This window comes from Pteronotus mesoamericanus, unplaced genomic scaffold (assembly GCF_021234165.1).
Source record: "Pteronotus mesoamericanus isolate MK-2021 breed Mesoamerican mustached bat unplaced genomic scaffold, CSHL_Meso_final contig_347, whole genome shotgun sequence".
NCBI lineage: Eukaryota > Metazoa > Chordata > Mammalia > Chiroptera > Mormoopidae > Pteronotus > Pteronotus mesoamericanus.
Genome location: NW_026555137.1, coordinates 8,355,478 through 8,382,306, shown reverse-complemented (window position 1 = coordinate 8,382,306; position 26,829 = coordinate 8,355,478). Strand labels below are relative to the sequence as shown.

General features: G+C 43.6%; 2 protein-coding genes across 6 annotated transcripts in view; one reads left to right on the top strand and one right to left on the bottom strand.

The window, feature by feature from the left end:
• Positions 1-5,044, bottom strand: part of IARS2 (isoleucyl-tRNA synthetase 2, mitochondrial) — a 32,751-nt gene extending 27,707 nt beyond the window's left edge. For both annotated transcript variants that reach the window (XM_054576607.1, XM_054576608.1), the window contains exons 1-3: positions 4,627-5,044; positions 3,039-3,161; positions 485-644 (exon numbers count right to left, since the gene is read on the bottom strand). In XM_054576607.1, coding sequence (XP_054432582.1) covers positions 485-644; positions 3,039-3,161; positions 4,627-4,893 — 550 coding nt within the window. In that variant the 5' untranslated portion in view covers positions 4,894-5,044. The remainder of the gene's footprint in view (positions 1-484; positions 645-3,038; positions 3,162-4,626) is intronic.
• A 2,660-nt stretch (positions 5,045-7,704) lies between these two features.
• BPNT1 (3'(2'), 5'-bisphosphate nucleotidase 1) lies at positions 7,705-26,085 on the top strand. 4 transcript variants are annotated; one of them, XM_054576603.1, is made up of 10 exons: positions 7,705-7,766; positions 12,414-12,541; positions 13,403-13,507; positions 14,176-14,283; positions 15,425-15,473; positions 17,039-17,130; positions 18,827-18,871; positions 21,338-21,535; positions 23,906-24,011; positions 25,232-26,085. In XM_054576603.1, exons 2-10 carry the CDS (start codon positions 12,422-12,424, stop codon positions 25,378-25,380), a joined length of 972 nt encoding a protein of 323 aa, XP_054432578.1. In that variant the 5' UTR covers positions 7,705-7,766; positions 12,414-12,421; the 3' UTR covers positions 25,381-26,085. The 4 variants fall into 4 exon arrangements, with proteins under 4 accessions (XP_054432578.1, XP_054432577.1, XP_054432580.1 ...); XM_054576602.1 differs by having other exon boundaries at positions 7,718-7,861; XM_054576604.1 differs by lacking the exon at positions 7,705-7,766 and adding an exon at positions 7,886-8,038.
• Positions 26,086-26,829: the final 744 nt, after the last annotated feature.

The window sequence follows — 26,829 nt, the reverse complement described above, 5'->3', positions numbered from 1 at the left end:
AAGTTTCACAAGGAAGTAAAAAAATCTTCACAATCATATCCCAATGTACAAATAGTTTAACATACATAAATACAAGATTCCTTGCTGACCCAGTCTACTGAAGAATCCAATAAGAAATTAATTTAAACTATATTTGTATTTTAGAATTTATTTTTGTTTTATCACCTGACATAGGTCAACAGCCCTAGGCAGAAAAATAAATAAAAACATTGACCAAAGTAACAATTTCACAAAATATAGTGACTAAACGACTAAAAAATGCATTTGGAAATGCTAACAAATCTTGTCTTTAATCACTGGCAGTAAGTGCTCACAAAGGACCATTTAAAAAATCTGAATTTTCTGTGACAGAAAGCAGTTTCCAGCAGATCTCATTATAACTACCAAAAAAAAAAAAAAAAAAAAAAGGTCTCTTTGATAAAGCCCAGACATTTCCAAGGAAACAGTGTTTATAAATACCATTTAAAACAGACAGTTTACTTACCTTTTTTTCTAATTTCCATCGCTGAAAGATTCTGGGCTTTTCCACCAAGTTCTGATAGTACTTTTATTTCAATGGGTAGCCCATGACAATCCCAGCCTGGCACAAAATGTATTCTGGAGCCTCTCATCATATGGTATCGATTGGCTATATCTTTCAAAATCTGCCAAGAAAAGGCTAACCATCATTCATACATGAAGCAGATACCCCTAAATTTATATATTAATATTTTAAAACAGTGAAAAAGCCCAATTTTAAGAGGATTTATATAAAGTAACCTATTAAAGGTCCTAATTCAAGTTCTACATAAATACGAGAATAACAGATATTTAAAGTTTTAAAATGCCTTAATCTCCCAAAAGAAATGAAAGAATATAAGATTTCAAAGTGGAAAACATTGTGCCTCAAATTACTAATTTGCTTTGTATATGCCAATAAGCAGCCTATACTAACTGTTTAAGAAGTAATTTTAATTGTCTAACCAATAGACTACCCACCTGTAACTGACACAAAATAATACTGAATGTACATTGTAATTGAAAAAAAAATTTAAAAACAAAAGAAATAATTTTACCCTTCTAACAACAAGAATCAATTACAAACTTGCTTTGGTCTTGTGAAAAACATAATTAACATGAATAATTCAACATTCAGTTTTATGTGGCGGGAGTAATGCCAAAAGAATTAAGAAAAACTCAAGGAGTAGTAAAATAGGATTACTCAACCTAACATAGGTGGGAAATACGAATCAATAGTGAAAGATGAGTTCATAAATAGCCCGTAACAAAAATAATTGTTTCCTGGATAACAGACCATTTAACTCCTAGAACCGCGGAGTAACCGTGAAGCAAACTACAATCATTCTTACCCTTCAGGGCAGAAAGCAGAGAGAAAACCTGGATGATACACGGAAAGTCAGGTGAATTCTCAGAGAACCCACAGTTCCCATTCAACCCACAGTTCTTACTCAGCTCATTTACTATTTGAAACCAATGTAACCGTCACTCCTTAAAAATGAAAAACCAACCCTGGGCACTACAGGCTGACGACCTATGTCTCCCGCAAATGTGTATTTAATATCTCCCTTGAATGTCTCATCTCCTTTCAAAGGTAACACGCCCAGACCCAAACTCCTGACCTTCCTCCCACGGCCTTCCCCATCTCAGGCAACAGCTACTCGGCCCTAAGTGCTCAAGACGAAACCCTTGGAAGTATCCTCGACTCTTGTCTTTCTCTTATACTCTACCTCCAACTCATCAGCAACTGCTGTCAGGCCCGCCTGCAAACTACGCCTGCCATCTAGTTCTCTCTCCTACCACTTTTATGGCTTCAACCCTGGTCCCAAATCACCAATCCTTTTCTCCTGAATTATTGAAATAGTCCCCTTACTTGTCTATTTCCAAACTCCCTCCACAGTCAACTGCCCTCACAGCCGCCCAAAGTGATGCTATTAAAACATAAATCATGTTGTGAACACCTCTCCTCAAAACCCTTCCATGGCTCCCGATTATATTCAGAGTGAAAATCCAGGGTCAACTTTGCCAATGGCCTGCGAGATCTGGCCCCTGGTGCCGCTCATTTAATCGTCTGCCCTTCCTTCCCCTCAGATCAGCCACAGGGGCCTCCTCAAACTCACCTCCAGGTCTCTGCCCCTGGCTCCTCTTACCCCAAAGAGCCCAGACAGCGCACTCCCTTGCCGAGGACTTTATTCCACGGCCACCTGCCTGTTCGGTGAGGAGACATCCTACCTAAACCAAGTTCCTAAAACGGTAGTTTGTGCACCTGACTCCGTGCGCCTGATTCTTCTTCCCTGTTTTTATTTTCCCCCATAGCATTTATCACTATTGTCTTAACAGTTGGGGCTGCTGTAACGTAATAGCATAGATATGGGGCTTAAACAGCAGAAATTTATTTCTCACAGTTGAAGTCAGGGGAGTCCCAGGTCAAGCCTCTAGCAGAGGAGGCATCTCGTGAGCCCTGCTGTCGGGTTCGCCGGCCACCGTCTTCTCACTGTGACCTCATGCAGCAGAAGGGGACAAGGGAGCTCTCTGGGGTCTCTTCTCCTAAGGGCACTAATCCCATTGTTGACATAATCACCTCCCAAACGCCCCATATCCAAGTACCATCCCAGTAGGGATTAAATTTCAATATATGAATTTGGGAGAAGAAACAAATATTCAGTTTGTAGCAACCTTAACACATTTTATTTATCTGATTGTGTCTTCCCTGGCTAAATCATTAGCTGCAAAAGGTTAAGAGTTGTCTTTCCTTTGTGCACGGGCATTACCAGTCTAGAACAACAACTGGCACATAACAGGTGCTCAATAATCACTTACTGAATAAAATGAAATTTACTGGTAGAAAATAACAAGCTCAAAGCAAATGCCAGCAATGTTTTCCTGCGGTACTGAAATGGTTTATCGCTGCTTTCTATCAAGACACCCATTTTACATGTTAATGCAAAGTTACACAGCTGTCATAGTATTAGAATACTCTTTTGTAAAGTGTTATGTAATAAAGATTTCCCTCCAAGACTTATAAACCTAATTATAATTACCTTATTTAAAGCATGTCCAACATGAGGGTCACCGTTTGCATAAGGAGGTCCATCATGAAGACAAAATTCTGTCTTTACTTTTCTTTCTCTTTGCCATGAGTACAGTTCTGAAAATCCACATTTCTGTTTAAAAAGAGCGAGAATGTCTGAACACTGGATACATACATACTCCTGAATCTTACCATAAGTAAGAGTGCCAGCAGTTATTTCATATCTCATTCCAATGTACTCAGCTCTAAAACACAAATGGTGAGGTTTCTGAAATGCACGTCTTTTTTTTTTAATTTTCATTGAATTTATTGGGGTGACATAGGTTAGTAAAATTATAGAGGTTTCACGTGTACAATTCTATAACCTCTGTGTATTATACTGTGTGTTCACAACCCAAAGTCAAGTGTCCTTCCATCACCGTTTATCCCGTTCATCCCCTTCTGCCTCTCCAACCTCCTTGTCCCTCCGGGATAATCACCATACTGTCGTCTGTCTCTATTAGGGCTTTTTGTTTTGTTTTGTTTTGTTTATTTTGTCTTAATTCCTTCACCTTTTTCACCCAACCTCCCACACCCCTCCCTTCAGGCAGCTGAGGGTTCTTTTTGAAAAACGTTTCAAGAGTCTCTCCTACAGACTTCTGATTAAATCGAAACCCTAAATAGCACCCCGGACCATACGGCAGTTTAGTACCACTGAATTCTTGGACAGCCTTTCAGCTGCTCCCACCCCTCAGACCTCATGCTTGCTATCCTTGGATCTAAACACTGGCTACTCTCTAAATCTGAACCAACACTCAGTGCAATCTGCTGGGGGACCTTGGCCTGTTTTCACATTTGAAAAAAAAATGTTACTATCCATTGGGTGTGAAGAGCAAAGGAGAGAACATTTGAAACTGTTCCTGGCATACAGACAGCAGGGGATAAGACACTTCTAAATTAGATGGCCAAAACAGGCTGATGAGTCTAGAACTCTGTAAGCATATTTACTTAACCAATACATCCTAAGTGTCAGGGGTTTTAAAGACTTCAGAGTTAGAGAAACTGACGAGCGAATCTCTGCCCTTAGAAAATTCAGTCTAATACAGGAGGCTCATGCATGGTCTTGGAAGGGGAGTCAGAGGAAGTAAGTACCGCTAAGTGGTCCTGCAAACAAGTCATAATTCCAACTAGGGACCGACCAATCCCACGAAGGTGAGCTTCCACTTATCCTCACAACCAAGTTTTTACTAACATGCATACATGTTTAATTTACTTTTTATAAGTCATTCGACCTGTTTTGCCTGGGCTGAAAATGGGACTTATATCTAACCCGTGCTGCTGTCTGAGCATCCTAGTTTCCCGTACAGTCTTCTGCTCCTGAACCTGCTATGCTATTGAGGGGCTTACCTCCAGGATTCTTCACTTAAGTTTTCAGGTAGTAAAAAACCTAAGGCAACGGAACGGTTTCCACTCATCTGGTCACAACACGCCAAAGAGGCTTGGAGCCTGCGGCCCTGTCCCACCCCGCTCGGCCTGACATCGGGGACAGCCCGTCTCCCCTACACCCGGCTGCGTCGGGCCTCCCTTCCCGCTCACACCGCGCAGAGGCGGGGCCGCACCTGCTGGATCTCCAGCTCCATGTCGGGTTGCTGGCGGCCCAGCAGTTTCATGGGGAAGCTGGTCTGGGGCAGCAGCACCGTGTCCCGATACCTGCCATCACTCGAGTTCTGCAGCTGGTTACTGGCCCCGGTGACTGATCGCACCAAAAGCCGCCTCGTAGTCCCCCGCCATCCCGGGCGACGGGGAAGGCAGGGAGGTCCCCAGAGACTCCGGGCGGCAGCCAGGGCCGCCGGGCCCGGCCCGCGAGGGCTCAGCCCCCAACGCATGGCGGGCCCACCCCAGCCTCCCACCTATAGCCGGGTCTCTGGCTCCCACCCGGGCTCGGAGAAACAGGGACCCTAGAAAAACCTCCGCCAGCAGAGTGGGAGTGCGCACGCTCGCGTGCCGGGCACGGAAGGGCGGGGAGCGCGACCTCCCGAGTCCGGGTGACACCGCCAGTTCCGGGTATTGGCTGCAGCCACCGGGGGCCGGGCTGGGTCCGAGGGGCGGGGCCAGGTGTGGCCGCCCCTAGAGCTCGCAAATCAATCACCGTTCTGCCTTGAAATATATATAAAACTTAATCCAATATATCCAAGATAGCATCACGCCAACATGTAATTTATAAAAGTTATAAATAAGATACTTCGCATTCTGTCTCTTCATACACTAAGTCTTCGAGATTTGGTCTGTGTTTTACACGTACCGCACATCACAATCTGGGCAAGTAACTCGTCGGGGACCGATGGCTGCCTTAGGGAGCAGCGCCGCTGTCGTGAGCACGGAGTTCACACCAGCGTTGTAAATCCGCCTATTTTTCAGATTCCCTCTGTCCCTGTTACGTCCCACTCCTATCGTGCTATTTGGTTGTCCAGGTCATCGCAGTTCACAACTGTTACCTCTTGGAAATGGCCTTCCTAATCATGGAACACAATACCCAGAAGATGTTATTCATGAATTAAAAGACAGAAATGAAAAGAAAATGTTATATAGAAAAAGACACCCCAAAATGAGAAGACAAGCAGCAAGTAGTAAGCACTCCAGCAATGGCAGCCTGTCACCTGGCACTGTCCCCAGCTCTTTACCTGTGTCAACTCACTTAATTTTTAAACCCTGTAAAGACACGACATGCCAAAACAACCTGGTGAGGTGAGGTAGGTACTATGAGTATTCCTATTTTACAGGTAAGGAGACTGAGGCACCTGCACTTAAGTCATTTCCCAAGGTCACACAACTGAGAAGCAGCAGAGCTGGAAATGAAATCCAGGCAGCTGGCTCCAGTGACTGTTCTGCACAATCCCTGTGTTATATTGCCTCCCCTACACTCTACAGACATACCTCAGAGACATTGTGGATTTGGTTCCAGATCTCTGTAATAAAACAAGCATTACAATAAAGTGAGTCGTAATTTTTTGTACTGGTGGACGGTCTTGCCTTCAGATTGTAAAAAATGCAACACCTGTAGTGTACAAGAAAATGAGGCATGACATTCCCTTCCCATCTGTTGTGCTTGTAGCCAGTGTGTCCATCCTTAAACTAACTCATGCCAGCTACACTTGCTATAAGGAAATAAAGGTCTTAGCTCACTGAGTTATTATGAAAATCAAATGAGATTGTGTAGGTTAAAGCCTTCTCAAATTAGAACTCCATATAATGGTAGCCATTTATTGCTACTGCTCTCTGGTGAATCTTTTAAAATGGAAATTGTTTGTTTCTAATTACAGAAGTTTGGGAGTTGCAGAAGAGCACACAGAAACAAAATCACTTGCTAACGACTCTCTCACCAAACCAATTTTTTTAATGCAAAAAAGAAATTCCTTTTATGAACAGCTGAAAGCTCTGAAGAGTCCAGTAAAGGCATGTCCCTAAAAACAAAACAAAGTGTTGTTGAACTAGATGAACCTAGAACAAGTATAAAATGCTGGGGAAAACATGTAAAAATGTATAAGGATTCTGTGCTTGCTTAGAGTTTTCAGAAGTGTCTAAACTCCAAAACTAGATGGTGTATTATGCTCTGCATTATCCAGAGATACAAAGCAAGACTGCAATCTAAGGACCCATGGTTTAGGAAAAGGCCTGGACACATTGTATTGTTGGCATTTTATTTTTAACAATGAGAATATAGTTATGAGCTACCTAATTTTGACATGTTTAAAAATAAAGTAGTATCTTTATTGTGTCAGCAAAATTTTGCTACATGCCACTAATCCAATGCCAACATGAGTCCCCAATCTCGGGTGCAATAAAAGGAGAGACTATTCAGGTGAACAGTTTGCCAACCTGGGGAAGAGCATCCAGAGGAAACTAAAAGTGAGCTCCCCTAGGGCAAAGGGGGAGGCTTGATTTTATAGAGAAAGTCCCAGCCCTGGTCCCCCCACGGTCCAGTTTCATGCAAATAAGATATCCAAATTTGCAGTTTGATCTTGACTTCAATTTATAAAAAACACCACTCTTGAAGTGCAATAAAGCGACGTGCATGTAATTAAGTATACCTGCAGGGGATTTGGTTTTCTAATCAGTTGAATAATTCGGGTTTAAATGGAGGGGTTTGAGCAACTTACGTGTACTGTTTTAATTGCTATGTTTCCTCGTAGCTCTGCTATTTTCTGTTACTGGTTATGTTCTAATCGCAGTGCCCTGCTTTTTAATATTGAAAAAATGTCGTTGGTTATTCGCTCTGCTGTTCTCTTGCAGGTCTGTCCCCCACACACACCAATAACACAAGCACCGCAAAGTATGCTCTTTAAATATACGGTGGACGCCTTTGTGAATAAATAAGACAATTTTTGTTTTTGCTGGTTTTTACTTTTGGAAGTGCGTCAAGCAAAAAAAAAAAAAAAAATCATTAATATGGTACATCAGGCCAGGTAGCGACCCTCTCCCAGGACGTATCAGCAAGCAAATGTAAAGGGTCTCAGACCTCTTTAAGAATACGACGGTTGCTCATAGGAAGACACGCCCTCACTTTGACTGCAGGTTACTAACTAGGGCTAACCGAGAGCTTGCGGAAAATACGGAGAAGTGGATTTTTTCGGCGGATCCGGAGTAGGGCGGAGCCGGGACGGCCCAGCTGCTTTGCGGCTGCGCCGAATTTGCCGCATGCGTAGTAGCTGAGGAAGGTTGGCCCTGCGACAGAAGACGTCCTGAGTGTACGGAGAAAACGGTACTGGACGCCGCGAGGCACCTGTTGCTTAATAACGCTTTTGGAGGGTTATTCCTGGAGTGCTTTTCGCCTAGCTTGGTTCCAGGCCTGTCACCGTAAGTTTCTGTCCTGCGCGGCAGGGCAAGGGTAGATCCAGGCGGATCCGAGTTGTGCAACGGTTCCTAACGCCATCCCTTTGCACAGATAAGCAGGGATTCAAGGGATTTCTGTTCAGAAAAGGTTACCGTGAATCTGATTGCGTCTCCAGATACTCCTATTTCGGACGTAGACTCGTGAGTGTCAACCTTTTGGTTGTGTAGCTGTGATTTTATTTTCGCGCTCTGGGGTCTTTATGACTCTACCTTGTGAAAATATTAATAACAAGGCAGACCTAGACTGTGGGTTTATCGCACCCAAATTTGGGGACTGTCTTACACCTAAAATTAAATTTCATTAAAACAGCAGACAGTCTTCCTACTGTTTTCCCTGCATATTTGTAGGTTTGCTTGATTTATTTACGTCTCCCTGAAAATATACATAATTTCTAGTTTAAACCGTGTACACTTTGCTTTTCATACGATTTTTATAACCCAGGAGGTTTTACCACTTCACGTCCTTGCTAACAGCGCTCAGGGCGATGTGCGCTCACATGTTAGCCACATCTGGGCAAACTTCCTTATCTGTGCCAATCTCACAAATGAACAACCATTTCTCGTGGTTTTGGCTTATATCTTTCATAATTAGTGAAGTTGAGTATTTCTTATAGTTACCAGACATTGCTTTGCTTTTTCTAGGAGTTGCCTATTCCTGTCCTTTGCTCATTTTTCTATTGGGTTATTGATAAATAAAAGCCCTTTTCCATAACAGAAATGAGCTTGTGTCTAGTATGTAGTACAAAATTTATGCCCTAGTTTTTCTCAATCATCTTTTCGTATTGTTTATGGTATTTTGACTATATAGATGTTTATGTTTGGGGGGCATTTTTTGCAGTCAAGTGTATTAGTATGTTGTTTTATGGAGTCTCGGTTTTTGTCTGTTCATAAGTCCATTACCAAATTTATAAAACATTTAACCTAGGTTTTATTCCTATACTTTTATAGTTTCATTCTTTACTTTTAAAATCATGCATTGGTCTGGAATTTATATTAATATAAAGAATGCAAAAAGGATCCAGCATGTTTTTAAAATTACCAGTTTCCCCACCATTTATGCATAATTAACTCTTGCCCTGATTTGAAATAATCAGCTTTGTTGTATTTGGATCTATCTCTGGAATTTATTTGATTGCATTCATTTTTCTGATTTTGCACAGGACTAAACTTTTAATTACTATAATTTTATATCATATTTTGGTAACTGTTAAGGAGAGCATCTCTGCTTGTTGTTCTTTTTTCAGAATTTGCTCTGTTATGCGCACATTTTTATATTTCCAGACGACCTTGTTTAGCATCATTTAGTCAGGTTCCAAAGATAAATAATCTTAGAATTTTGATCTCAAACTCATTAATCCTCATATGCGCAGCACCTTGGTACAGAATTTAAAATACCTCTCCTAGGCGATGACAAAAAAAAAACAAAAAAAAGGTTCCTGTTGTTTTTATCCTTCGGAACTAGCCATGGTGGCGGCTGTAAAGATTTCTCAGGAGACGGGATATTAGGTTGATTGCCAGAAGTGTTACACCACCTTCTTTTGTAGGTTCTCTAAGCCCCAGGCCCAGAATGTGATTTAAAAGAGGCTGTGCTGTGATTCAGCGTCATATTGGTTATCACAGTACATCCTCAGGGTCATCCTCAGGTGCAAAATAATGTCGCCAAAGCTACGGGAATGTTTTAGCCAGTGCTTACTTTGGGCCAGGGGCTTTTGCAAGCACTTTTTGTGTGTTTCTCTTTTCCTAACTACAATGCTGTGCTTTAGGTCACACAGCATACAGGTCATATGTGCTGGAGCCGTGATTTGGACACAGGCAATTGGCTCCAATGCCTGCCGTTAATCACTGTGCTGTTTGTTTGTTTGTTTTGGTTTTTGGTTTTTGGTTTTTTGGGGGAGGGGTTCAAGCTTGCAGAAGGCAGAGCAGTTTCCCTCACTGTATGGTGGTGGTGTAACTCTTCAACAGGTGTCATTTACCTTTGAGCCAGTTAAGCAAGTGGTAGTGTTTTAGGACCCAGAGGAGTAAAAATGGTTGACAGGGAAGTACAATGAGTTCAATCTGAACTGTTCGGACAAGTTAACTTGCTGGTAGCTTGTTGGCCTTGTTCTGGATCCACCTGTACCTGCCGCAGGTAATTCTCATTTGGGGTCTGGGAGGGGTCACAAAAAGGCTAATAAGAGCCTCTTTTTTAGATTTTGCATTTTGAAAGTATAATGAGCTACATTTTCTTTACACAAAGAGCCAAAATTGCGTTCATTTGTTTAAAACATATGTAAGAAAATGTAGGGCTTGGGGACAGTAATATTTCACTGCCGATCAGATTGAACCAAAGGAACACTTTGGAGAAAATGGTAGAAAAATTTTCCTGTTTGCCAACTCAAAGTGATTTGTAGGATCTCTTTATAAATCATTGTGTGCTTTGCACCCAACCTAATTTTTTATGTTCACCTAAAACTGGTATTACTATTACATGGTGGTTCATCAATATAGCATACATTTTATGAAGGACATAGTAGAAAGACAAAGCCCAAAAGTTTTTCTTTGTGAGAAAATACTGTGGACTTGGCAAACGTAAAGGGAAGTGGCTTAGTCATATATGAAGCCTGGCAAATTGTAATGATTGCTCAGCTGGCTCAAAGGTAACTGATACCTGTAAACAACACCATACAGCAAGAGTCACTGATCTGCCTTTCACAAATGCCATCTTATATGAGGTGGGGCTAAATGTGCATCCCGACACAGTAAAACAGCCTTGGAGATTAAGGCATCAGGGTAGCACAGAATAGTTGCCTGGAGACTGCTTTTTCCAGTACAGAATAAATCAGATACGTGTCTGGTCGTAGGAAGGAGGGAGTAGAGGTAAGGCCTTCTGTTTTCTGTTTGAGGTGTTTCTGAAGTAGTAATTATCGTAACCCATTTTTCCGCACGTAACACTTAGTATATTGAGAAAATGAATGCAGCCTGATTATGATGGAATAAGATAAACAATTTAAATACATTGAAACCCACTTTATTTTCATCTTAATTCCAGGCAGCTATTGGTCACAGTGTGGTGGTCATTACCTTTCAGTTTGCATTTCAGTTTCAATTCTGTCTTTCTTCTGAAGGGTTTCAAACACTTGCCTTGTTTATTGTCTCCTTGATGTTCATGATCCCAGTGAACAGAATGAATGACGGTAGTAAAAGGATGTGAAGAGCCTAACAGGGACATCACATCAAACACCGCAGTCAGAAATCGGCGGTAGAATGGTGAATACTGCTGCATGCAGGTCTGCAGTGTCTATGTTGTGTTCCCTCCTTGCTCTGAAATAATCCTGACTTGAGTTCATTAGAGTGGGGAGACTTCGTGGTAGGTCGGTTCCCCGTAAGCGCTCTGCAACAGAGACCAAGTTCAGGAGGTTTACTGGGGAGCGTTCTGGGGTCACTTGTAGGGGAAGGCAAGGAGGTAGGAAGGGGGAGTGGGAGGCCTTGGGCCATGGGCAGTCTGCCCTGAGGCCTCAGCTGACCACACTGGGCATTGGGAAGCTGGCGCGGCCCATCAGAGTTGGGGCGGCAGCCCGTTTGGAGTAGAGAGAGGCCCTCATCTCCCTTTGTTGACTAGTTTCAGGTAAAGTGGCTCTTCGCAGCAGAACCCCCGCCCCCCCCGCCCCCCGCCAAGAAAGGTGGCAGCAAAAGGTCACCCATGGGGAACACTCAGTAGCTGAAAAAAAATAGGTCCTTCAATCACGAAGGGAATCTGGGGGATGCATCCCAGCGTCAGAACAGTACCGAAATGGCACGATTTGAATTTGTATTTTCAGAGATGAACATACTTGATCCTTGGGGCTGTTCCCGCTGTATTTTTTTTTTTTACTGGGGCCAGGAACTGCTGTGACATTCGTTAGTTTTCCACTTGATGAGTCCTCACTCCATTTAGTTTCCCTACTGTTCTCTGCATTGGGCTACTGACGGGCATGGTAGTAAATAATCAGCACGTTAAATTTTATTTACTCTCTAAAGGAATAGTCATTGATTCTCCAGAAGCCACCTGTAGTCACATGCAATCCATTCCCCTTTTTAATTATTCCACACATACACCCTCATCGCTTATGCTATTCATACCTCTCTTGGCACTTAGCCGTTTTATGTTATAGACTTTAGGTTTTGATATTTTACCCCCAAACCACCAAAACATTAGCTCTTCCAGGCAGATGTTATCTATTTCCAGCCCCTGAAGCACCTTCCAGTCTTTGCACATTACACGCCTCCTACATAAAACCTTTTCACGCCGCTCATAGGCCTGGGCCCGTTTTCCCCATTCTTCACAATGTCCTGTCTGCAGAGAAATAAAACCACAGAATTAACTGAGAGAGGGAGTGCTGAAATGGAGGTTTTTCCAAGTCTCCTGTAAGAATCTGTGCAGGTAATAGGCGCAGTCCCAAGTAAGCACACAAGAAACACCTGTTGAATTGAATTCAAGTAAATGAAACCAGTAGTTGGCTTTGAAAGTAACAAAAGCTTTCTCTCCGTTTCCCTGCAGGGTTTATCATGGCTTCCGGCCCCACCGTGCTGATGCGGTTGGTAGCCTCGGCCTACTCCATTGCTCAGAAGGCAGGAACCATAGTCAGACGAGTTATTGCTGAAGGAGACCTGGGTATCGTGGAGAAGGTCCTGAAAATCTCATCTGATATCAAACCAGCTTTATTTTTGTTCCTTGAGACTGAGCTCTCTGTGTGGCACTCCGTTCTAGCAGAGCAGTACTTCGTGTTGCGATAAGCAGCCAACTTCAGTGTGGCAAGAAAGAGTTGATTTTCATAATCATTCCTTACCACAATGCTTTGTAAAGAAAAATCCACCATTTCAGTTAATATAATCTGTAAATTACCTAACAAAGTGTATATATTTGCAACCTATCACAGTTCTCTGAAAGCAACAGATGAAGGAGGTTATGGCTGTCGATTCCAGGATTTCCCACTGGCTTTCACTAGCATGACTGCGTCATGCAGAGTGCGTGAGTGCCGTAGACAAGCTATATACTCAATATTATAGTTGTTCATTTTCCTGTTTCAGAAGTAGGAATTTATCCTGTGCACCAGGGAATTGCCCTGAGGACCCCTTGAATTACTAGAGTGAGGATTAGTGAGTGAAAATTATAGAAGAATCCCTATAAGGAAACCCTTTCAAATCACTGAAGATACAGTTTTTTTTAGTTTTGACTGCCCTGAGTAAGTTATTAATTTGCTCTCTCTTAGCCTGTTTAAGAAAAAGAGTGATCTAGAGATCTTACGAAAGGACTTTCTGAACTGCAGAAAAAAAGGTCTGATAATATAAAATCTCCTTTCCAAACTTTTACCAGTGTAAATCCCATGAGAAAAACCAAGCCAAGAAAAAGGTTGACTCATTTGGTGTTAAGTTCCATGAGTCTAAAAAAGCAGGCAGTGTAATTCAAATGATACGCACCCTCCTGCCCCGGGAACCAGGGGACAACATTCTCAGTGGCTCTGCTCACGGCTGCCCTCTTTGCTGCAGACTTGCGCGACGGACCTGCAGACCAAGGCGGATCGGCTGGCGCAGCTCAGCATCTGCTCCTCACTGGCCCGGAAATTCCCCAGACTGACCATTATAGGGGAAGAGGTGAGGCTTGTCAGCGATCTGTTGTATTTTTTTTAATGGCAGTTTACCATGTGGATGTATAATTGCCACTTGAATGATTTATATACCCCTGTTAGGATTTCAAGCCTTATATCCATTATTTTAACACACCAAGAATTATATTCCTTGGACTTGAAGGAAATGCCTGATTGTGAAATATCTTGGTCCATTTCTAGGCCAGGTGTCTCAACTCTTGACCATCGAAGGTGTGGTTATTGTTATATACAAACTTTAAGACAGGCAGAGTTCTAGAACTTCCGAATAAAATGGGTTTTGCTTCTGCTTTTGTGTTTTCAGTTAGGCTTAGTTACACCCTAATTCAAAGATGGTGACGCTGTGAAGGTGAAGGAATCGACACCTCCTGTAATTGAGAGAGAAGTGTCTGGTGTCAGAACCACTTTTTTTGAAAAGTTTGTAATAGTGAAGCATTCTTTTCTCTCTCAACTGTCCAGGGTAATGGAGTTGAGACTCCCCGTGATCAGCTTTGGGGAGCCCTGTCTGGTCGTGTCTGCAGTTTTATTTGGTTTGCTTTAAAGCCCTGAACCGAAGCGGCTGGACCGGTGAAAACCGTGGCGCTGCCTTCCCTTCTTAGCGGCGCAGGTGCCCGGGGAGCACTCAGCGGCGTCAGTTACCTGTGTTCTCTGCTGCAGGACCTGCCTCACGAGGACGTGGACCAGGAGCTGATCGAGGACGGGCAGTGGGAAGAGATACTCCGGCAGCCGTGCCCGCCGCAGTACAGCGCCGTCAAGGAGGAGGACGTACGGCCCATGTGTTTCCTTGGCTCCGTTAATCTCTGCCTGGTGGTGTTTGTTTGTGTTGCGATAAGAAAGGAAGTAAAATTTGGCTGCCATGATGAAAAGCGGGCAGCTGTAAAGTAGAGGCAACCAGGAACTTGGGAACTTTCGGAGTTGACACAGAGGACCAGGCAGCCATGGGGAGTACACGGCGTGCTGGTTGGGAGTTCGGGTTCTCCCGCCGTTGGTGCCTTCTCCACGCCAGGGCTGTTATGGGAGATGCTTTTAGGGAGACGATCTGATGTGTTATTTAGTGGATTTGGTAGTAAAACATGTCATTGGCAGTTGGGGCTGGAAGGAGGTGAAACAGACGACTCCTTTATATTTTTTGGAAGGCCCTGAAAATCAACTCGCTTACTTTTTTTAGTTGCTTAAATTAAACCTGTGACTTCAGATAACTATTATACTCCTTTAACTTTCTAACTTTAATCTACTTAACCTACATTACTATGGATAAATACTTTTTATTCATGGAATACTTACTGTGTGTAAAGGTGCTTCGCTCTGGGGTGTGAAGGACACGCAGAAATTGGGACAGGTCTTTCTTCCGAAGTGTATGCCTTTACCGACAGATTTGCGCCAAGTGTTATAATCTAGCGGTTCGTGGCTGCCGGTCTTGAATCAGGTTAAAGGTCTTGAGTACAAGCGGCTTCTTTTTTAGTCTACTGTCGGTTACAGAAAATGTTTGTTGTTATTTGCCATATAGAGACAGTGACCTTAGGTTAAATCAGCATTTACATATAAATGAGTAACAACCACACATTGTTCAAAACATTTTGATGCCACTGGAATTATTCCCCACGTCACCGTCCAGAGCTCACAGTGTTCATGGCATTGTAGTTAGTGTGCAGGTGACGATAAACTTTTATCCCTTTAGCAGTTCATTTTTAAAATTCTTAAATCAGACTTTTCTCCAATTTAAGGGGACTTTTTCCCATGATTACAAGACAGGGTTTTGTTTGTTTTACTGTCACAAAACTGATGGCTTTGGCTTAAGTCATCCGTAATATAATTTATTTCAAAAATGAAAGGGTAGTTTTAGTTGGTGTATTTAAATCTATTCTTTATATATTGTATGTTTAATTTGGATATTTCTCTTTTTTAGCTTGTGGTCTGGGTTGATCCTCTGGATGGTACCAAGGAATATACTGAAGGTTGGTATCTCTCTCGTATCTGCATTAGAAGCTGTAGGACTAGTATGTGCTGTTGAGTGTAGACATTTACTATTTCCTATGTCGCGTGAAGCATGGTACGTTTTATGCCTGGGCCCTAAAGCTGTATTTGTGCGCATCCTAACTGCTGTTACACATCGGTGGTCGTCGAGACAGAGGGAGAAAGCGCATCTCCTGCAGCCCCTCCCCGCACTCAGCCCCGCTCCGCGGTTCTCACGCCCCCTGCGTGCCAACCACTGACAGTGAGCCAGGGTCACCGGACTGAACCCCAGCCGTGCTGGGGGCGGCCCAGCACGCACACAGCTGCACTGCCCTTGGTCCCCCGCCACCCCGTGGCCCCTCCTCTGTGACCTGCTTTCTCTCTCTATGGCCTCACCTTGAAAGATGAGCTTGGAAACACAGCGCAGTGTTTCTCCCGTCTGAGATTATGGAACACGAAAAATAAGAAAGGAACAAATTAAAATAGAATGGGCATCAGTGAAGTAAGACAGACCAAGCTCAGAGCCAGGGTTGTAGGCATTAGGAGCATAGCGTGTACGCTGTGAGTTTTATTTACGAAGTAAAGATCTGCATGTGTTTTCCTTATGTTGGTTCTCAGCCTCATGGCTTGAAAAAAGAAAATTTCTCATGTTACTAGAGAAAACTCTCTCTCGGTCCTTGGATGAGACATATCTGTAAAGGAGTGGGCCAGAGAGAGAGAGAGAGAGAGAGAGAGAGAGAACACGTGTGTACCCGCACCTGTGCGCGCATGCCGAAAACGCCTGCGTGTTGAGAACAGCGGTGCTCGCAGCGGCTTCTGCACATGTGGATCCCCGGCGCAGTTTGTCCTGGTCTCCCCCTCCCACCTCCAGAGTCTGATTCCCCGGCTCTGGGAAGGAGCCCAGGAACCTGCATTATACACGTGCCCCCAGTTCCACCTAGTGCGGCCTGGTGGTCTCTGGACCCGGCCTTGAGAAACCTTCAGTGCAGGGCGTCCAACCTGCAGCCCACGGGCCACGTGCGGCTCAGAATGGCTGTGAACGTGGCCCAACACAAAATCGTAAATTTACTTAAAACGTTAAGAGATTTTTTTTGTGATTATGTGTGGCAGTGTATTTAATGTGTGGCCCAGGACAACCCTTCTTCTTCCAGTGTGGCCCAGAGACACCAAAAGATGGGACGCCCCTGCTAGAGGCTTGAAGTGCAAGTGTAGAGAGTAATCGTGGAATAGAGAGCGACCGAGCAGGCGGGCGTGAGTCGGTTGGTGGCACAGGCGGCACAGAGGCATCTAATGATAACGGCTGCGCAGTGGGCCGGCTTACGCGGTCAGCCTTCAGCGTGCGCTCACGAGACCCCGTGGAGCGGTCCAGGCGAGCGCCCACAGACCCTCCTTCTGTCTCTGGCCAGCTCTCTGTCACAATTTGTGTATTTTGCCCGAAGTTGATTAATCATGGATGAATCATTGCAAATTCCTTACCTTTCCTGCAAAGATAACTGGGAACAGTTCATGTGCCTATGAGTCATAACTTGAAAAAGATATGTAATAATTGTTACTCATTTTTTTATAGGTCTTCTTGACAATGTTACAGTTCTTATTGGAATTGCTTATGAAGGGAAAGCCATAGCAGGAGTTATTAACCAGCCGTATTACAACTACCAGGTATCACTCTAATTGACACAATTTTTCTTTTTAGTGCAACAAGGAAATAGTTTATTTCCCAAGGCAGCCAGATGAGGAGACTGCAGGGGGGAAGGGGGGCCCAGCCCTGCTTCCTGAGGCAGAAGAGGTGATGGTTTTTAGGGAGTTTGAACAGGAGCGTTCCCTGCAAAGGGGGAGGAACTAAAGAGTCCCAAGATCCGGTACAGGCGGCCCGTGACTGGGTGCGGAGGGCAGGGTTGCACGCCGGCCACGGTTTTGGAGGAGTCGTCCTGTTAGCAGAGACGAGTCTGCCAGGTGTCCCTCTGTGTTTCTTTAAGTTCCTGATTCCTGACGTTGCAACAGCTGAGCCATGTTCCGGACCCTCAGAACCTCAGGGGTGCCGGCTCGCATTCCTTCCCCTCCTGAATCACTTCTTGCGTGGGAAGCCAGACGCGCGGACGTGAGGCCCCGCGAGCAGGCCACGGCAGGGGTGCGTCAGGTGTCAGAAGTGCCGTCTCCGGCCACTAACCAGAGAGGATGGAGGCCGCGCCGTGCACCTGGCTGGGCGCTCCTGCTTTCCCACGTGGCTGTGGGAGCGCGGCCCTAGTGGCCGGTGGGAGGTGGCCTCTGGGAACGACAGCGCCCGCCGGCGGGGAGCTGAAGGGGGCGACACAAACATATTTTACTGGGTAAATAATGACAGTGAAATGTGATTCCTGATAGGATCTATTCTAGTGGTTTCTGGTTGGGTTGTGCGTGCAGTCATCTTTTCAAAGTACAGGGTCCCAGGGCGCACCCCAGGCCTGCTGAATCGGCACTGCTGGGCGTCGATCCCACGGAGGTGTGTGCGGCCCACCGAGTGTATTACAGGGACTTTTCTGTGTGTGCCTGATGGTTCAGGTGCGGAAGTTTGGGGATTTCTAGTGTGCTTCTTGATTAGTCTGGTCATTGAGACACCTGATTTACAGGTGGTTCTTCCAGCACTTTGAAGAAATGAACCATTTCAACCAAGAAAGATGCTAGACATGTTGTTTTCCAGGTAACAGCACATAGTGCCTAAATTACAGTCAGCGCTGATAACAGAACTAAATATGCTTTTGCAATCTTTTTTATTTTTCTTTCTCTCCTACTTTGCCTTTCTACTATATTCCCAACCAATTGTCTTCCTTAGAAACAAGAACCTAATGTAATTCCAAAGCAGGACTCTGCCATTAAATCACATTAAACTTTAAAGGAAATTATTCAGAGAAATACTTAAGGTATTTACATTAGCATGACCTTAAAAGAAAGTTGGAGAAGTAACCAGAGTGGGAACTGTTATTTCTGAATTTCCAGTTTCAGTTAAGAGCAGGATTAATCTCTTATAAGAAAAGTTTGTTTTATTCTGCTTTTGTATGATAATAACTTTTTAATGTATGATCATGTGTTTCTTAGGATTATTTAGCAAAACTGCATTATTGGGAAGTATGTGCATCATATTAAGTATTCATTAATTCTTTTAATATAACTTTAATGTTTATATAGTATCATAGGCAGACAGAAGTTTGTGGCTATTATGTAAACTTTAAGTTAATCCTGCTACTTAAAAGAGACATTTAATGCATAGATAACATTGTAATGCATGGCACCTTTCCTCAAGAAAGGATATGAGTGCTTAGAAGTTGTTAATAATTTCGGTCACTTCTGAAATCAGGACAATTGTATTCATTTTTCACAGAACAATGAAAAGCAGAAGTTAAGGGAACACAGGCACGAAGCAAAGGTGAGAAAAATAGCTAGGGCTTCGGCTTCACTAGTTGGTAGCAAAGAGGTAGGACACCCGTGGTACCAGCCAGTCCTTGTCGCGCTCACGCACCAGTTCACCTTCTCCTGTTTCTCCCCTTCGTTTACCTGTCCCTCCGCCGCGCTCCCTTCTCCGTACTATTTATCCTCTTTCTTCTCTTGCTTATGCCTTAAAATATGTGGCAGCAAGTAGAAAATTGCTCAGCTCTGTTGGTAGTATTCACGGCTGAATATTCAATTTTAAATCATTGTCGTTGTCATCACCATAATAGTTACAATGTATCAAGAGCTTACTGTATACCGCCAGGCTTGGGGTTCACATGCATTATCTCATTTAATTCTCACCATCCTCCTTTTAGGAAACCTTTTCCCTGGTGTAAAGAAAGGGAAACCAAAGCAAGTAACTTCCCAGAGGTCCCCCAGTTCGTCAGCAGCAGGCCTGGGGATGAAACCCCAGCCCCAGCTCTCCCGCGTCCCTCTCTGTTGCTCTCGGGAGAAACCGAAGCTGGTGGCGGTTCAGAGAAGCACGCGGCTTAGTGCACAGAAGCGCAGCCTGGCTTTATATCCGAGCGGCTGCCGAACCCTCGTGAAACTTAGTTAACTCTCCAGTCAGACGAAATTACTGCCCTTGTTGTCCCCAGAAAGTCGGGGTGGCACCTCGGAATGAGAGGGACAGCGAGGAAGGCTGAGGCCCGGGGTACGGGGATGCCGGCTGGCTGCCTCATGGGACTGCCCGGTGCCACCGCACCAGATGCCAGACTCTGTGGCTCCGTCCTGTCTCCATATCCACTTACATGACTTGCGGCACCCGAATACCCATGTCCACTGTCTCTATTGCCTGCCTCTCTTTTTCAGAATAACTGAATAACTAGGCGTCTTGAGAGCATGAACTTAGTCTCATTGGTCAATCAGAAGCCCAGTGGCCACGCACTGAGCCTGTGTGTGTGTGTTTCCGGTTCCGGCCGCCCCTGCGGTGCAGACTCAGGAGGGGACAGAGGAAGCACATGACCGGATACTGAGCGCCCGGGGCTTGCTCTTCGGTGCCTTTGTGGCGCCACTTGCAGGGAGCGACACCGGCGGGCAGCTTCCAGCTGCCAGCTGCTTCAGGGGCTGGGTCCCCTGTGCAGAGCAGCCTCGCCCAGCGACAGCTGACGGTTACAGGCGTGTAACAGCCTGGCGTTTCATCCCAGCTGGGCGCATCCTACAGCGCCCTTCTAGCTCCAGAGCCCCCACAGGGTCAGCCGAAGCTGTCGCTGGCTTGGCGTCCTGGCTCCGTTTCCCCTCTGCCTCCTCACACTGCTCTCCTTCCCTCCCACGGGCGTTGAGCCCAAGCCACTGGCCAGCAAACATCCCGCCATCTCAGAGCCTGCTTCCCGGGGGTCCCGGCCTGCAGCCCGGCTGCTTCCCCACGACAACGCCCCGGGTGCTGCTGTAGGGCAGACACGAAGGGTGGAGGAAGCCTTTGACAAGTGAAGGGAGGCAGTCTAGTCTAATGATGAGGAGCATTGGCTTTGAACACAGAGGAGCCTAAGTTTGCTTATGATCTTCCTGGAGTCCTTGCTCTCTCGTCATCTGTCAACAGGGATGGCAGTGCCTACTTCATGGGGTTGTTCTGGAGATTAAATGAGATGATACATGTACGCACTTGGTATGGTGCTTGGTACGTGTTCAGTATTCAGTAAAACATATGTCTGTATGTCTGTAATATATGTCTGTTAGATTAAATAATGGTGTTTTGATGACTTTGTGTTATTTTATGCATGTTTTACTTTCCATGAAATACAGGTTATATTTTTCTGTATGAAATGCATAGTTATAACAATGTGGTTGAAAATTCTTTGAGAAAATGCAGATTCTAAGATTGCATTATCATTGTCGTTTTACTACCACTCATTCTCCTACCACAATGGTTAGTAAAGTCTTTGACCTTGACCCTCATTATCCATGGCTACTCTTCAGTATCAACCTATTCAGTTGTTTTATCTCTATAGCAGCGAAACGCACTCCCACCATTACTTATTCCCATGTTAACATGATCCTTATTGTTTCTCATATATTGAAAACTAGTAATCAGTACAGGGTGTTTAAGTTCCTGAGGACTTAAGTACCTTTTGTGAACAGCTATTTTATATACGAGAATAAGATTATTTCATGGTTCAGAGAGCAACAGGAATTGGCCTTTGCTGTTTCCTTTCCTGGGGGCCCCAGGGAGTAACCAAAAGTTCCCTTCAGTACCTTTGAAACTTAATTGCTAACCAAAACAATGAGAACAATCCACTGAGTCTCTAGGGATAATTTTTGTCCATGATGTTGTTTTTGTACTTTATAACATTATCACGTGTTTATGTTCTAAACCTCGTGATGCTAATATGACTCAGTCGTCTGTTTATGGCTGACATCTTTCTCCCAGTAATGACAAACTGCTCTTGTTTCACCGCTTACATAGGCAGGACCAGATGCTGTGCTGGGAAGGACAATCTGGGGAGTTCTAGGTTTGGGTGCCTTTGGGTTCCAGCTGAAAGAAGTGCCTGCTGGGAAACACATTATCACAACCACCCGCTCCCACAGCAACAAGCTGGTGACAGACTGTGTCACTGCCATGAACCCGGACAACGTGCTGCGCGTGGGTGGAGCTGGAAATAAGGTACGGACTCCTCTGCGCCCCACTCCCAGGTGCCGTGGGATCGCTGAAGGGGATACTGAGCTTCTGACAAACGCCAAGGAAGAGTTTGGAGGAAGAGATTAAAGAGTGTAACTTGCTATGCGAAGCCCATTCCAGCAACATTTGGTGTTTCTAAAAATGTGAGGGTCCAGATCTCTGTTACCGAAGACAGTTCGGTGAAAACGTCGCGTGCCATTAGGGTCAGATCCCGGGCCTCTGGCCAGCGCTTACTTCCTCAGGGACCCTCTGACTCCCCAGGCCTTTCTCCTACAGATTTGAAAGGTAGGCCTGCCCCTCCCTCCCTTCCTGGATACTTTCCCCAGGGCCCCATCTGGGCCTCCGTCCTCCTGAGAACATTGTGAGTTGGAGCACAGTGTGGCCTGTGTCCCTGACCTTGAACCTCATCCGATTGCCCCTGGGCACCACCGGGAGCGCTTCCTTCAGCCTCTGAAATTCAGCCTCTGCCGAGCGGAGCTCGTTGTCTTCCTCCCTGCCCCCGAGATGCGCTCCTCTCGGTCCCGCTCGGGCCGGTCCCGCTCCGGCCAGTCCGGCTCCCACCGCCCTCCCAGTTGTTGCAGCCAGGCGCCTGCAAGTCCCCCTGGACTCCTCTCCTCAGCCCTGTCGGTCTGGCCCTGGCTGTAGGCCTTCATTCCTCCCCAGTGTCCCTCGTCCACCTCAGCTGCCAGGGCCCGAGTCGAAACCTCTCAGCATCCCTCACCAGGCTGCAGCAGCCTCCCGAGTGGCCTTGCTGTTTAACCTCAGTCTCCACGATGCCACTACAGCAATTAAAAATGAGTATGTCACCCTCCTGCCCAAACCCTTGCGTGATTTCCCTTTACAGGCGTTTAAAATCTAAGTCTATGAGAAGGGAATGGAAATTCCTCTGTGGCCTGCCCCCCGAGCATCCCTGCCAGCCCCCAAGTCACACCCAGGCTCTGCTGGTGCTGAAATGCATGCATCTAGTGGGTATTTCACCATCCAGTGCTGGGCACAGGGAGGGCAAGTAATACTTATGAACTGAATGGAATTCATTTCTCCTCCCACCTGTTGGAAGCAACAATCAGCTACTTTTAAATTATCAGTAAAAGCATTTACTGATAAGAGGATGAAAATGGGAGTTTAAAAATAATAGTATTTTGAAAAAAAACCCTGAAACATTTCAAAGTGAAAACATACACCTAGTACTCATGGAAGTATGATTCTTCTTTGCTCCTATTTCTGTAACCACTAAACCCCATTCCCTGTTTTAGTTCCGGAGGACGTCCCCTTCCTAGTCCCCACCCTACACCAGCGTCCCCTCCCCCGACCTTTTCTCTTTGGAATAGACTTTGTTGGGCACCTGTTAACTTTTTCGGATCAAGGGCCTCTCTGAGAATCGAATGCAGGCTGCAGCTCTGCCTCCTCAGAAACGTCCCTGGCGGAGTTCCTGGCACATGATAAGATGGCACGTGTTTGTTAAATGGAAGAAAAACCTTTTACTCAAAAGCTTACAGGAAGATTCAATTATTTGAAGGTGTTCTTGAACACCACTGAAAGGAATATTTGGTTACACTTTGTTCACTGACATTTTCCTTATTCTCTTGGCCTGGATGTTTCAAACCTGAGCTTTACAGTACTAATTTTTTGACAGTATAACCAAAAGAAAAATCAAGGAATGAATCAAAGTTTGATATAGCAAGTTACTGTTTGGAGTCATGCAGTTTCTTCCAGGGGCCTTAGTTGTGTGTGAGTATTACAGGAATTACTGAGATGACTGTCTAAAAAGTCAAGTCTTTTTTTTTTTTTCCAGTAAATAGTTTTTTTAAATTCAATTTAATGGGATGACAACGGTTCCCCAAGCCATACAGGTTTCAAGAAAATTCATGTCTTGATAATACCAATAATAATGGACATGATCCCAAAGACAAGTAACTACGTGTTAGACTGAAAGTCAGTGTCACACATCCGTTAGGACTTACCGCCATTGATACATTACTATTCTAGTTGATATTTCTCTATCCTTTATATAATAGTGGTTAATTATATAGAAGATTAAAACAACTTTTATTTTTTCTGTAGTAAATATATATTGCTTTACAGTAAGAGAGAAAACATAAACTATTTTACCTAACTTCAGTATGGAGACTGTTCAGATATCCTTTTGTAGTTTATTGGCACTTCCCCACTTCAGATATTATTAATGCATGTTTTCTGTACGTTCTTCATAATACTCTGTCATATATACCCACTAAAGACTTTAACCTACGTGGAATCTAACAGAGGAATTGAAGTATATTTGATAGAAACAAGCAGTTTTATTTATACCTCATTCATTCAATGATCCAGGGATAATTCTTATCTTTGAATTTACAGATTATTCAGCTGATTGAAGGCAAAGCCTCTGCTTATGTATTTGCAAGTCCGGGATGCAAGAAGTGGGATACGTGTGCTCCAGAAGTTATTTTACATGCTGTGGGAGGTTAGGCCATTTTATTTGAAAGGTTGACAGATTTCATACAGTGTTTATGTTATGCTAAGACATGCTATTTCGGTAATGATACTTTACCTCGACTCTTAGGACATAAAAACTAGAAAGGAAGTTAGAGATTATCCAGTCCAACTCCCACCTCTCATAGGTGAGAAGGTAGATTTTCAGCCAGTTCATTTTTCTTTACTTATAGTTTCTCTTTTTGGACCTTGATCTGCATACAGTTAATTTAATTAAACCATTATTAATTTGTGGCTTTAATGCATTTATGGATTTTTTCTTGAAAAGTAATATATTCATTATCATTATCCTCAGATCACCTAATTCCTTTTAAGCCAATGTTGGTAAATCTCTGTATTAGTGCTAAAGGTCATAGAGTTAGAATTTTTAAAATCTTAATGAAAATGTTACAAATATGTATATAGTAAAGTGATTTTCAATTCCAAGTAAACATAAGGCCACACCTTGATTCTATTTTTATTTTGACTTTTTTATCCCCTAGCACATTAATGTACTGGTATCTCATTAACATATTACATGACAAGAAAGTTAAATTCATCACAGTCCATTCTCATTAGAATGATAAATGAAACTGTAATATAAGTTATATTTTATTAACATACTTCACTTAAATTCTTCCAAATAACGTGTTGTTATTAAACAGCAGAATAAAGAAAACACTTTTGAAAATGGGAACAGTGGTGATGAAGTATAACCAATATGAAAAGTAATTGATTGAGGAAAAGATAAATGAATTGAGAGATATAAATTGAAAGTGCTAAATGAAATTATTTTAATCAGAAAAAACATAGGCCCTGGCTGGGTAGCTCATTGAGTTAAAGTGCTGTCCTGATAAGCCAAGGTCATGGGTTCTATCCCTGGCCAGGGCACATACGGGAAGCAACCAGTGAATGCGTACATAAATGGAATAACAAATCAGCGTTTCTTTCGCTTTCTCTCTCAAAAAAAAAAAAAGAAAAATCAATAAATAAAGTTGCAAAAAAAAAAAAAAAAGTAATGTTCTACCCTTCAGCTAGTTAAAATTGTTCTGTAGTCTTAAATTTCAAGCGCATTAACACTTAACCATTATTTTCCTTATTTTATCCAGAATTGATTGGATATTATTGCATAGGGAAGTGAGAGGCACTTAAAAATAATGAAATATAATGACAGAACCAGCCATTAATGTTGACTTGGTGTTTTTTCTGTAGGCAAGTTAACCGACATCCATGGAAACGCCCTTCAGTATAACAAGGAGGTGAAGCACATGAACTCCGCTGGGGTCCTGGCCACTCTGAGGAATCATGACTACTATGCAAGTCGAGTTCCCGAATCTGTTAAAAAAGCTCTTGTTCCTTAAAGGAACACCTCATTTGCTGAGCTGGGAGGAGCACAGCTGCAGGGAGGGGACGGGGGAGGGCACTGTGTTTCTGAGGTCTCAGCCCCGTGCCGGGAGCTCACCACAGTGGACCCTGACACTAAGGGAACGCTGAAGCTCCTGGGCTCCTGGCAGTCTGTCCAGCCTGCAGGTCACTCAGCCTGCAGTTGGGATGAATTTCAAAATCCCGTGGAGCCATTTGAATCTTTCTGCTGTGCTAGAATATCAATAAACCACAGAAAACCTAAAAAAAATAAATGCACTCCTTTAAAGGAACATCCCATTTCCTTAGCTAGGAGGAGGACTTAGTTCTCAAAATAATACAATTTAAAACTAATTAGATGAAATTAGAGCTCCACCTTTATTCTCTGTTGATGACTAATTTATCTTTAGGTGCATAGGAGTAGAAAATGGATCTTAAAAACTTTGTGATTAATTAATAAACCAGACCAATTTTGACATCTGGGGAATCTATAAAGTTCTTTTACTTTTTTTGAAGAAATGAAAGATAGGTTCAGTTCCAACTGACTATCCTGGTCAATTGTTCAATCAACATTCCTATTGTATAAACCAGATTTCTTTAGGGCACAGAAGCACAAGTTGTTACCTGAATCTCATTCTTGTTTTCACAGTAATTTTTAAAATTTTCCCATTATGAATACACTAAAATATCATTGTGTGTGTTGATACAGGTTTGTGGAAAAAGCTTCTTTATAATAAATTATTTCATTCTAGCTTGTCTCTGTCCAGTGCTTTTATTTATTTTAATTTTCTTAAATCAGCTGACATACAATTTTATATTAGTTTCAGGTGTATGACATAGTGATTAGACATTTACATAACTTACAAAGTGATCACCCCTATAAGTCTAGTGCTTTTAAAGAAACTTCTCTGTTACTGGATTAAGCAGGTGACTGAAATGAATCATTCCTAAACCTAACTGCATTCAGGATAATATCCAAGTTCCGTATAGTGGCATATAAACCTCTTGATATTACAGCTTCTTCCTTCTCCAGTGTCAACTCTGATCACTTTCATATACTAGAAGCCTGAGAAAATATACTTAACATTACTTAACGTTATGCTAGAAGCCTGAGAAAATAAAAGAGATGACATATAAGAGGTATAAATACCGAATAGAAAGAAAAAATTATGTAGAAAATCCAACCTTAGTTTTTAAAAAAAAAACAACCCAAAAACCTTGGAACTAATAAAAGCATCCAACAAGAAAGTGACGCTAGGACTCTCTGCTACATTTGCTTTCCTGAAAGCAGGTTTCTATTTGTGTGACACAGCTCTGCAATTTTTTTAAAAGTCATTTTTATTGGTGACATCCATTTTCTTGATTCCATGCCCTCACAATCAACAGTGATAGGTGCCTAGGATGCACTGAGTGATAGAGATGGAACTAAATGACGTCAAAAGTTAAAA

Excerpts from the sequence above, each read along its gene's own strand:
- BPNT1 (XM_054576603.1), top strand. The coding sequence starts at position 12,422 with ATGGCTTCCGGCCCCACCGTGCTGATGCGGTTGGTAGCCTCGGCCTAC. Across the intron at positions 12,542-13,402 it reads ACCTGGGTATCGTGGAGAAG|ACTTGCGCGACGGACCTGCA; the intron begins GTCCTGAAAATC and ends TCTTTGCTGCAG. Across the intron at positions 14,284-15,424 it reads GCGCCGTCAAGGAGGAGGAC|CTTGTGGTCTGGGTTGATCC; the intron begins GTACGGCCCATG and ends TCTCTTTTTTAG.